Source organism: Cottoperca gobio, chromosome 14 (assembly GCF_900634415.1).
Source record: "Cottoperca gobio chromosome 14, fCotGob3.1, whole genome shotgun sequence".
Lineage (NCBI taxonomy): Eukaryota > Metazoa > Chordata > Actinopteri > Perciformes > Bovichtidae > Cottoperca > Cottoperca gobio.
Window position 1 is genome coordinate 22,972,020 of NC_041368.1, and position 12,452 is coordinate 22,984,471.

At 42.1% G+C, this 12,452-nt stretch overlaps 1 protein-coding gene across 1 annotated transcript in view; it reads left to right on the forward strand.

Annotated features, from left to right (window-relative positions):
• The window catches only part of cadm1a (cell adhesion molecule 1a), a 310,203-nt gene that overhangs the window by 286,019 nt on the left and 11,732 nt on the right, over positions 1-12,452 (forward strand). The window contains 1 exon segment of the mRNA XM_029448212.1: positions 1,643-1,675. Within this exon segment, the coding sequence (XP_029304072.1) occupies positions 1,643-1,675 (33 nt within the window).

Below are 12,452 nucleotides of genomic sequence, written 5' to 3' on the forward strand. Positions count from 1 at the left end.
TGGCGGCACAGCTGAGGTGTGGCATTGGCCTACTGCTCCCCAAACAATTACACATACTGAGCACAGTTCTCTCTCTTACACAAACATCCGTCGGTGTTTTAAGAGCTTTCCATCACTTCCTCATGTCTCCGGTGAGACAGAAGGCCAACGAGACGTACTGTAAGTCACACTAATGTACATTCAGACTCTGGAAAGTGGCATTCCAGCGATTGAAACTGTCCAATATGAACATGATCTGTATTGATGTATCTTGTTTGCTTTTATCATTCATTTCAAAACTTGTTCTGGCTTAAAAGATGGCACTTTGATGCAGACACACTTTTAATAAACACTTAGAAAAGCAATGTTTTCAGACAAGCTCCATTTGTCAGAAGTGTTTTTTAAAGTCCTATTCTTTCCTCCAGCACAGCGAGGTGTGCTCCCGGCTCCCGTTTGTTCCCCTGCAGTGCAGCAGTGTCATTGTGTGTTACAGGTCGGGCTGCGATTCGTCTCTGTTTTGTGCTTTGGTTAGATCTCAAATATAAAATCAACCTAATCAATGCAGTCTCACTTGTTGCATTTGCAGCAAGTCGATGGGTCTCAAACTGAGATAGCATTGTATTGCTGTTTTAGAGTACGAATGAATCTAATAACCCTTAAAGATTAAATAACATTGTACATAATTATCTTTAAGATACCATTTAGGATTATTGCACCATGGAGCAAAAATAATGTGGCAACATATTCTTCATATAAAACATTTATTTTACATTGATCAACATTAAAATTCAAATAAGAGCCTCAAAATCCATTAAATACTTAAAAACAACTCAAATATTTGCTGTCTTCACTTTCCTGTTGACCAGCTGTGTTGCTGACAGACTGATGAGGCAGTTGGAAGATGCAGCAGCACAGATGGAGACATGGAGGAAGTGTACTTCAAAGTGCTCGTCAGATGTCCTCCAACAGCATCTTCAAAACCCCATTTCTGAAGCATGCCATCCGACAATCACTGACAACCACTTTCTCAGCACACGTGGATCTTCTCTATGGAGGACATTAGGAGTTACCAGGACAAGAGCTTGCATGTAGGAAAGGGCCTCCTCAGTAAACTGCATTTAAAATAAAAGTTATAAATGAAAGTAAAGGTCATCAAAGCATCTCATCCGCACCACGCCATCACAACACTTCCTTTGTTGAACTTGATGACACTACCTTCTCTTTGTAAATACATGAAGTGTTCTCCACTTCATTCACTGTTACATTAGGACAGCTGCACAATTATTTCCTCTTGATAGTTTGTCTTTTCTCCGAACCAAAGCTGCCTTAAAACACAAGATAATAGTCTGTTCCATATCTCCTGGAGCAGTTACCTCCCCTCTGAGTGGAACGTCCAGTGTGCGCAGTGGAAAGTGTATTTGTGTGTGTGTAAGCTTATGTTTATCTCTGCACTGCCTTTGGTTCCCTTTGATTTCCCTTAAGCCTTATGTCTTTTGTCATGTTCTGGTCTTCTGAATGCTTGCTTATGGGTGTCATTTGTTTTCTCCCCCTGCCCCGCTCCCTCCCTCCCTGCCTCCTCCCCCATTTCTCCTTTATTTGCATGCTGTTCCTCCTGTTCCACACCTCCCTCCTCAACTGCCATGTCCTCTCCTTGTGTGCTCAGACACTGCGCCCAGCACTGAACCTGCAGCTCATGGTTGGTATCTCTACTTTCCTCTTTATGTCTCTTTTATCTTGTATTCTTTCTTTGCAGCATGCTTACTTGTACTGTGTCATAGTTGTGCCAGCTGTGTGTCATTTATTGATCAAACTGCCCTGTGCCACACAACAGTCAGGCCATGTTTGATTTGTGTTGCATTAATTGTGCCACAAAGATGTTTATGCAACTTACTATCACTGCCTAGAGAAACGTATAGCGTCTCATTCTCCTCATTGGAGCTGCACTTGTGAAATGATCACACCAACTAACCAATTACAGCGTTTTCCTGAAGGTGCCACAGAGGAATAAAGCCCGCTCTGAATCCGGGACTGATTATATCAACAGCATGAGATGGTTTTGTGTGGAGGCAAAAATAGACCTCGTTTACTCGTTTTCATTAATTTGAATGAAGATGATACGCATCGTTTTCTCATTTTGTCTAATTTGCATCCCTTTTTTCATTATTTTGTGGCAGCAGTTTCATAATTTGTGTGAACAAATTCATGGACACGTGGTCCCAAATGTTCTATTAAGCATGTGCTCAGTTTTGCTCCATCCAAAAATGTTAACTGACCTCACTCACTCAAATTAGAGCCATGGCTCCTTATTAACCGCCTGTTTGTGCTTCTTTAGTTCAACACAAGTCTATGTAGGAAGATGCATCATGAGGTTTCATAAAGGTAGACGAAACAAATGACCACACACCCAGAAGAAGCTACAGTATCGGGTCTGGTAATCCAGCCTTGCTTGCCATAAATATGTTTTATTGTTTTGTTTCTTTAAGTTTATTTCCATAAGATGGAGCCAGACGGGTTCAGGGCTTGTGGCCTGTGAGGAGTAAACAAGTCAGAGTCAGAAAGCAGCCATCTTATATTTTCAAATGATAAGTTTGATGAGGGGGGGGTCAGTTTAAAGGTGGTAGAGTCATTTCAGATGGGACTTTCTCATGCTATTTGAATTGATTTAATGGCATGAGTCATTGTACCTCTTGTACTGCGTATTTTCTAATTCAATGAGCAGTTTGACTGCATGAGCGAGAGGTCCATCTCACTGTACAGTCATAATCCAATCTCAGGTGATGTTTTTAACATTATGTACACAAACACATTTATTATCTCCATGATCTTGTGGATTCAATACGGTAAAAGAAATAACTGCTGGAGCAATGAGAAGGTGAAATAGCATCAATCAGCTAAGCGCTTGAATTGACCTTAAAGTATCTGATAAATCCACCCTATATGCATGTCATTTAAGCATAGTTCATAATAAAACACTTAAAATATCATATGCAATACAGAGTTTAAAGATTGTTTTGTTTTCTAAACTGAATATTGAATCACATTCTTTCATTCTGGATCTGAACTGAAAACTAAAGAATGATTATTTATACAGTAATGCATCATAAATATATGTATAATATAATAGTATAGTATAATAATACTGTATATCAGCTGTAAGTTTTACTAGCAGCTGTGTTGAATACAGATTGAGGAGATTACAAGGCCAGTGATGAGTTCCATTTGAAGAGTTTCCTTTAAAACACTTTTCATTCCTTCAGCTGCTGAAACAGAGAGTGAAAGATAAATCCTTCATGTTCACTTCTACCCACAACTGTCAGAAGTGTCCAGCAGTGGAGTTCATATTGGATTCTGCAGCCGTGCACTGCAAATGCAGAAAGTAGTTCATGTTGCAAAGTAGCATCGAAAGAATCGACGTCAAGCGTTTGTGTTTACTTTTGCATTTCTCGTTAAGTCAATTTGAAATGACTCGGCTGTTAAAACAACAAGTTGAAGTGTGAAAGAGCTCGCTCGTAGTGACAAACCTGCAGAGAATGATCCGTCTGCAGCTCCGCTCGGCCGTATAGAGACTTTCAGCTCTTTGTTTCGCTGTACGAGCGTAACCTTCCTCTTCTGGTTCACTCCCACTGCTCTCGTGTCGTCACTTACGCGACCTGCTCTGATGGATCCTCCGTACGCGACCTGCTCAGCAGCAAACACACACAGTTAGACACTAGCTGCTGAACATAGCGGAGCATTTAGCAGCTAAAGAGACAGTCGTTTCCCTCAGGAGTTGGCAGAGATCAAAACCAGCTAGAAGAGAGTGAATATCAGACGTACATTTACCAGGTGGCCAGAAAGTACTTACAGTGAATGATAATGTCACTCTGTGTCTGCTTGATGTGTAAATAAGCAACTGTTTGATTTGTTTGGAGAGAAACATTGATATTCAGTTCCAGTATTTCTCTCATAAACCATTTGTAAAGGGCAAAAGAACACGGGCTTAAACCAGATGAATGGATTTTCACGGTGGATTGATGGAGATGGGATTGCATTAATATGCATACACGATTTGGTGAATGAACATTAGTGAAGGGTTCAGGTGTTGTATCGAATATTTAAATATAATTAACACTCACTTATTCCACAAGGCTTATGCTGATGTGAAATTGGGCCGTTTCAGTTTCGTACCAGCTGACGAATCATCGTTCAAAGCATGTCGAAGAGCCTTCAAACGCTTCCTAATGCACATGTGACCAGAAATACAAGCTCACAACATATCATTTACATTTTCTACTTTTAAATGAATCTTGCTCATTTCTCCTTGAAGGTTGAAACTGTTCTGAGAATGTTTCCCCTCCAGGAGACAAACCCATAAATCCAGCCGCTCTATAGAGGTTAGCAACAATGATCGACTGTAAGAATGAGAATAGGATCTTTTACTTTACATATGTTCAAGGTCGGCATGCAGACGTCAATGGAACTGGAATACAGATCAAGTGTTAAGGCCCTGTCACACAGAGCCGCGTGGCAGAAACGTATCAAACCCGTATCAAACCCTCTCGCATCCGTGTAAAGATGCAACTGTTAACAAACAGGAGAGTCGAGACGTGTCACAGTCTGCACACGGTCCTGAGGAGAGGTCTGATCCACTCACTCGTGTGGGTGTCCCGCCCGACCACGGTAAGAAGTGAATCACTTTGTTGTGACTTGTGATGAGTCACTGACTGGCAATGCAATTATAATAACATCAATAACTTGACGTTCCCGGAGGTAGAGAGGAATCTACTCCACAAATACCTTCAATAAATTGCTGTTTAATTTGACGATTTAGAGACATTTCAGTAAAATGTGATCCCATGGAAACACAGCGAACGATAATGATGACGCACGAGTTAAACTCAAAATAATGAGCTGTGGCTCTGGAGGTAAGATAGTAAACTGTTACAAGTGTTTGCATGCAGCTGGTAAAAGATAGAGTCAGTGCAGCAGGACTGTGTTAGTTAGTTACTCTAACTGCTGTCGGCGGAGGAAAGAGAAGCTGAACCTGGAACAACTTCTGCTGTAACACAGTCCCACCTCATCTGACCGCCTCAGTACAGACGGGGGCTTATTTTAAACCTTCAAGCCCAAAAATAGTATCTTCAAACTCAATTATTTAAACCGGCTACCTGGATTAGATTTCATTGTCTCGTCTGCAGCTGACACAACATGCCCCCACTTACCCAACCAGTGTTGTATTTAAGTTAGGGGACATCTGCTTGTGTTTGGGGTTTTTACTAGAACATATTGACATGCTTTGTATCATACTGTCCCTTTAAATGACCCTGTATTCACCCTCTGAACCCTAGAAAACTTACAATAATCATTTACAGAGCACTTCTTAAAGTCCAAGTTACTTCACGAAGACGGCAAAAATAAAAACAGACATCATGTTTAAAGGAAAACCGATTCAACAATTTGGAAACTGTTCTTAAAATAAGTAAAAGACGAATCGAAGGAGATTTAAACCAAAGTAAAAAGAGGAAATGCTCTGCGACGGATGTATTCCACAGTTTGTAATGTTCGTCACAAACACTGACGTGTCTCCTTTACAGTATCGCTTCCTTCAAGTGTCATTTACAATCATGACTAATCATTTGCGTGTCCAAAAAAAGTCCTGAAAAATGCTAATTCCTGTGAACATGTGCGCGAGGAGCGTCGGCGCTGACCGCCTGGATCCCCGCTTCCCTCTCAAATGCTGTTGCCATGGTGATGCCCCACTTGTCAGGACTATAAGAGAGGAAGCCGAGACACTATTGAGCTCGAAGGCTCTTCCCGAGATTGTCCATTTCCCTCTTAAAAATGGGCCAGGTACAGGGGGGGGGGGGGGGGGAGAGGTGCGGAGGGCAGCCGGGAACAAATTAAACATGGGGCTGTGAGACGAGCTGCCAGTGGACTGGAGAAGTGGGTGTTGAAACATTGTGTGCTCATAAATTAAGCTTAAGCTCTGATGCTGGAGTCAGAGAGAGACCCAGAAACCGGAGAAACATAACGACTTTATTTTGCACGTGGATGAAACGCCACTCCTGGCTCCCCGAAGCGCCTGCGGTACAAAGTAGTTTGCACTTGTGAGTTAAAGGCGCCATTTGTGTAAACACGGTAAAATGAGGTAAAGCTAAAGCAACTCGTAGAATAAAGCAAACAGTCTTTATCAGAGCAAGACCCACACGTGATGATATGTATTAAGACCCTTCAACGTACTTTAGATCTGGGATTCAGAAACATTTAATGTTGAAGTAACGTTACGCTTTAAAACCTCATTCAGACCATCAGACCATTATGAATGTAGATTTTGTAGAAAATGTCATTAAAAGTAAAACTAAATGTTTATTTTGGTGACAATATTTCTAATATTCTTTATTTGTATGAATCCCAGTCAGAATATGTTCCAATAACATACTGTAAAGTATGAATTGTTCATTTTTCTTAATAGTGCACTATTTGGCAGTGGCACGCTTGTGCCGACTTTGGAACGATGTATTTCTTGTTTTGTGTTTCTGTCCACTATATTTGTCCGTTTTGTCCAGGTGCATTGTGGGACAATAGTGGCCATCAACCCCACACTCAATAATCAGAGCGGTGCGTTGTGGAGGAATCTCTTGGTCGTCATGTTGCCTGCATGAGGTGAATTTACTCCCTGTAGCTCGTTTCTAAAGAAACGCCTGCGGTCCACAGTTCAGAGCCGGCATTCTGGTGTTGGATGTTCAAGCAGCGTTCCCATCTCACTTCCGTCTCCTCACTCTTAATGAAAGGGCATGCTGGTGGAAGATGTCAGTTGCTTTAGCTGATGGCGAGCTGCACTGACTAATTTCCCATCCGCAGAGGTGAGCGCGTGTGGAAAGGACACACCTGCCAACACGGCTGTCAGCAAACGTGTGAAAGAAGCAGGATAATTGAGCCGCCCTCAGAGACATAATGGTGGAGAGCAATACACCCGTATAATGGCCACGTTGCTCACTGCAGGACTGTAGCAGGTGAAGCACAGGACCTTTCTCTTTAATCCAAGGACTAAGATGTCACATATGTCATTAGATTACGAGGACACAATGTGCCAAATTACCATCAGGTATTGATGTGCAACAAATGTGGCGATTGTTTCTTCAGACTCTTGATTACTCCTGCACGCCGCACTCAATTTAGGACGCTATGTGCGCGCCCCACACCTGTAATGTGCATGTTGGTGCTCTGCTGAATATGGAAGCCAGTGGGAAAAACGTGCATTTGAAAACTTGGACAAATTCCAAGAGCTGTCCTTGAGACTTGAAGAGTCCTTGCGGACCTCGGAGACAGGTGATCTTGGGCCGTCTGACTATCAAAGGGACAGATGGCATTGCCAACTTCACTGACTGCCTGACTTGCTGGTAGGTTAAAGGGACACAGTGGCAGGTGTTTGACAGCGAGAGCATTAGTTTGATTTTGTGCGTACAAAAGAATGTTTTGGTTTTGTGAGGGTGAAATGCTGGAGGCCTTGGTTGAACCCCTTTTATGGAATTAGCGTGAAAAACCTCAAACATAATGCTCCTAATAATCAGAGGAATCTACTCCTGTGATAAAACAACATTTTCTTCTGATGTCAATTGAGGATAAACATCCATAACTCTGCTGTGAAATGATATAAAAGATCTCATTTACATATTTGTTTCAGCATAAGAAGTAGTTTGTTAAAGTGCAAACAGGAAGTGCTGCCAGATGATTCTCTCTGTGACTCCAGGTGAGACATACTGTCCTCCCTGTTTACCTTCTGAGAACTAATGTAAAGACAATAGGACTGATCAAATACAGCAAATTAAGTTTTTGCACTTTATATTTTTCAGTCACACTTTCGTCTAAGTGTTAAAAACCTGCAGAGAAAGAAACCTAACCAATAAACAGGTGCATACAATGTGTGTCCTCAAACATGTGTTACACCTGTAAACTGTCCACGCTGGTCAACACATGCATGAAACGTCTGAAGGTGCGTTTCTGAAATGGAAAGACTTGTATTGTACAAATGTTCCTCAGCGATGAGCTGTCAATCCTTTAGAAATGACAAATGATCTCGATGCGATCCCTTTATTTAAGACGCACGTGTGCATTTGAGGAGCCTTTGGGGCTCTCCTCAGATGAGGCACATATGCTGCATTGATTAGTTTCAGACTCACAACAGAGTACGGCAGGTGACGAACCTTCTCCTCCTCTCATGACTCTCCTCCTGCTGGAAGTGAAGTGAACCTCTGAGGGTCCGTCTGGCTTCCACATGATGAAATAGACAGAGACGTGTAATCAGTGGTGATGTTTCTGCTCAACCTCTGACACAGATCTCATGCTTTTAATCGGTCTGAGCAGTAAACGCTGCCTGGAGTTTAAAATGTGTCTTGTTTTGAGTCCCATCACAACATAGAGGACAGATATGGATCCATCCTCCGTCCTCCATCCTACATGCACGTGAATAATCCTACTTTTTAGTTTGACAAAATGAACTATGACTAACACTGTTGGCATTAGGCCAGCAGATGCATGCACACACACACACACACACACACACACACACACACACACACACACACACACACACACACACACCCCGCAGAAACAATTTCACATGAATCCAAACTGTCACTCATCCCCATCTGTGTCCCGGCTCTGCTGCTACCTGCTCAAATGTTAACACCTGCTGCTGTCACATGATCTCTCACAAGCCCTTAACTCACCTCGTGCTAACAATGAAGCATATTACAACAATAATTATGTATGGAATTAAAATAAACGGTGTTGTTGCTCACGAAGAATCACATCATGTTTATTTATATATAATGTGTTGATGACCTTCAGGGATCAGCATAAGGATACTTCGTCAATCCATCATCCATTTAATGGAATAACATTTCTCGCGTACCATTTATTTAGTAAATATTCATATTTATGCACATTATATTTCATATTATAATTCTTTTTTAGACATTAATCAGCGTCGTTGTGAACTCTACGCTCCGAGCAGACACAACACTTGGTGAATTTGAGGCTGGCGTTATTTCTCACCACTTTTAGTCACAAGACAGGATCCCAAGGCTGGTGACCTGTGTTGCTTGTTTTTGAATGCTCTTATTATAATTAGCATTTAGGCTCAGTGTTGCCATGACAGCAACTAAGCCTTGCCACTTTCATTGGAGAAAGTTGTACTTGTGGTGTTCGGTAGCTCGTCCGGCCCAGTGTTGGCACGGAGGACGACAGGGCAGAGAACTAAATGATGACGAGGAATTTGAAATGGATTATTAATCGCCCGTGCAGAAGTAGATCCTTCAGAGGCTTTAGTCGCTCTCCTGTGGCCGTGCTGGCAGAAACCAGGGATTTGCCGTTGTGAGGATATTCGTTTTTGAAAAATGTACCAATAAACATGTTGTGTGTACGTCTGGGGACGAGCCCAGTCGTGGAGATCATCCGTGTGCCACTGGCTTTACTCACTTTTTCCAGCTCTGATACTACGTCTGCCTATAATGTGAGCTGCATGTGGAATACAGCAGATTTTCTTTTCTCTGCTCCCTGACACCATCCATGCATGTAAGCTGGTCTGAATTTCCTTTGAGGTGAGGCTTGGATTAGAGGCCGACACCATAGCCCTGTTAAAGGATTGTATTATCACTGCTGGTCTTTGTCAGCGTTGCTACACCTGGAGGAGATTGTGCCACAACACTGCTCCTCAAAGACGACCGAAATAGCACGACAAAGCAGGCGACCAGGGACCATAATGACAGAGAAAATATTCCGCTAGGCCTCCATCTTTACATAATGGGCGAATTGCCGTCTGATAGCAGCCGCAGGTGTGTGCAACAAACCTCACACAGTCCTCTGATGTACTTTTGAGTAACTACACTGAGCCGAGCTGCTACAGTAAGAATAAAGACCACGTCCACACTGATGTGGAACAACCGCTGGCAACATATGTACATGTAATTACTCCTGTGGTTAAACCACTATATGATATTTCGATTATATCCTTTTGAGACTTCCTGACATTGTTTACATCTGTGGTGGCTTCCTGTCTCTATGTGCAGTATGTGTGAGAGGATGCAGAGGAGTCGTCTACAGTCTAACACCAAGAACTCTTCTGCTTGTCCTCGCAGAAGAAGTGTCATAGCTCGTTCTTGTAAAGTACATTCCTCTACTTTGGGCTCTACGCTTCCTCAAAGGTCACTCTCGTCAATGTAATTTGCAATTGGTCCACATGCAAATCTGCATGACAAAGCTTCCCCAAAGGTTAACTTTACGCCACTTTACTTTGCAGTCTTGGGTCTGAATATTTCACTTGGTGTAAACATCACAGAGCTGCAATGAAGAGCCGATGAGCTTGTTCAGAGTGCAATGGAGAAGGTTGGATAGATAGCCAGTGTAATTGCTTAGGTGATCACTTTGTCGACTCTGGTTTGTGATTAAATACCTGCAAAACCAATGACGTTCCCGTCGACCTCCGATGACACCGTGCACGTGTTAGCATGCTGGTGTTCGTAAGCTCAAAGCACCACCAGGTACAGCTACAAACAGTGTGTGCAGAGTAGCTCGAGGGGAAGTCAAGGAGGAATTAACAAAGTAGTTGTTGCTGCAAATAATCCCAACTATTCTTTTATTTGTTGATTTCACTCAGTGATGTTCTGATACGAAAGGTTGGTGTAAACAGATGCTCTCTGTGTATGACCTTGATCAGAGAATGTACTCATCTGTTTACCGCTCGTATGTAAATGTGTGTAGCCGTCGTCTCAGGCTCTTTTTCCAGGATTAGCCCCTCATTTCCTTGGCACAGTTCCTTCACCCAGGGATGTCTCTGCTGTGTACACAGATCTACACAAAGCCCCCGATGTCATTTCACTGATACTATTCTGTGTCACAACATCAGGACACACACAGTCTCCTCTGTTGTTATTGTCACTCTACCAGAGCAGAGGAGGCACAGGACTCGATTTAGGGAGTCAATTATTTCAACGTCTTACTTTTCTGTCACTTTGACCTTGACGAGATGTTTCCCTTTCATCCCTTATACGCGGTTTTACGGTTTGATGGTGAATATATCGCTAATTGTCAGTCAAGTCAAGTCAAGTCAAAGATTACATTTTCGAACACAAGATGATCCTCGGACGTCTTGTACGAGTGCACACACGCACGCAAACCAGGCTTCCTCGCCACCTTTCACATCCACAAGCATAATTCCTGGGGAGTTTTTCAGCCGGTGTAATGAGTGAGGCTCAGCTCAGTGACAGCGGGACGGGAGGAGAGTGCAGGTGTGGAGGGGTTTGATAATCATGCGTGAGAGAAGAAAGGGCAGTCTGGTGGAAGGAGAGAAGCTTCACTGGGCCTCCTCTTTTTTTTTTTCAACCAGTGTGCCCATTAACAGGACTGATGTGCATCTCTGCAACAAGCTGCAAACTCATTTGGCCTTGGGAGCCATAGAGAGTCCTCGATGTGTTAGGATAAGTCACTCCTGAGACCACTAAAAGCCATTATTAGAAAGTGTTTATTGAGCTAGCCGTGGCCTAGATACAGCTTAATATCCTGAGAACAGTTATAGCCCATAATTATATTACATTTTGGATGAATACCGACCGTGATTAGATAAATGATGAATAGCTCCATCAGAGAAAGAAAAAACAAGGTGCAAGGTTTCTTAGGAGATAATGCACGGCTGGCTTATTCCTGCAAGGAACATTTGCTTTCCTTCTCATGACTGTGTTGTTTGGCACTGAGAAATATAATTTATTTTGCAAAAAAGGAATAGCACAAAGAAATGCTCTATGCATCTGTCGAAGTTTAACTTGGACAATATTCATTGTTTCTTTATCACTGTTTGAGCTTTCTATTTGAAATGCAGGCCCAGAAGTTTGTGTCAGAAAGTTGAATCCTGGTGTTATTTCCAGTATAAAATGCCTCAGGATAACTGTCGCTTTTCTGCACCAAAAAAAAAGAAATAATTATAGAATGAAAAAAGATATGAATTCATAATGAAATTAAGTGTCACTGTCCTCTTTGCTTTGTCTAATTCAATTACAGCAAAATGATGTTGCAGCCTCCTCCTAATCTAGAAAAGCTCATTTAAAAGGAAGTCCAAGAAATCTCGAATAACTTAGCAACTCAAAATTAAAGTCTGTATAGATTCCCTGTGAAGTCACCATTGTGTCCTAATGTAATGCATCCTTCTGATGGTTTGACCAAAGATAATTAGTTGTATCTGCCTTGAACCCATTATTCCTTCTTCAGACAGCGTCGCCGCCTCGACTCGTACTGCTCCCCATTTAAAAAAAATGTGTTCTTCATTGTTTTTGCCAACAAATGTGAGTCTCCCTCCACACAAGGAATTGAGTAAATTAATATAATGTGAAAAGCTGCTGATTGTAAATTTAAATATTTGTCTATTTTATCTTTTTAATGAAATGTTATGTTATGTCATTACATCCATCATGTATCCTCAGTTTGCATTATAATCTGTACTC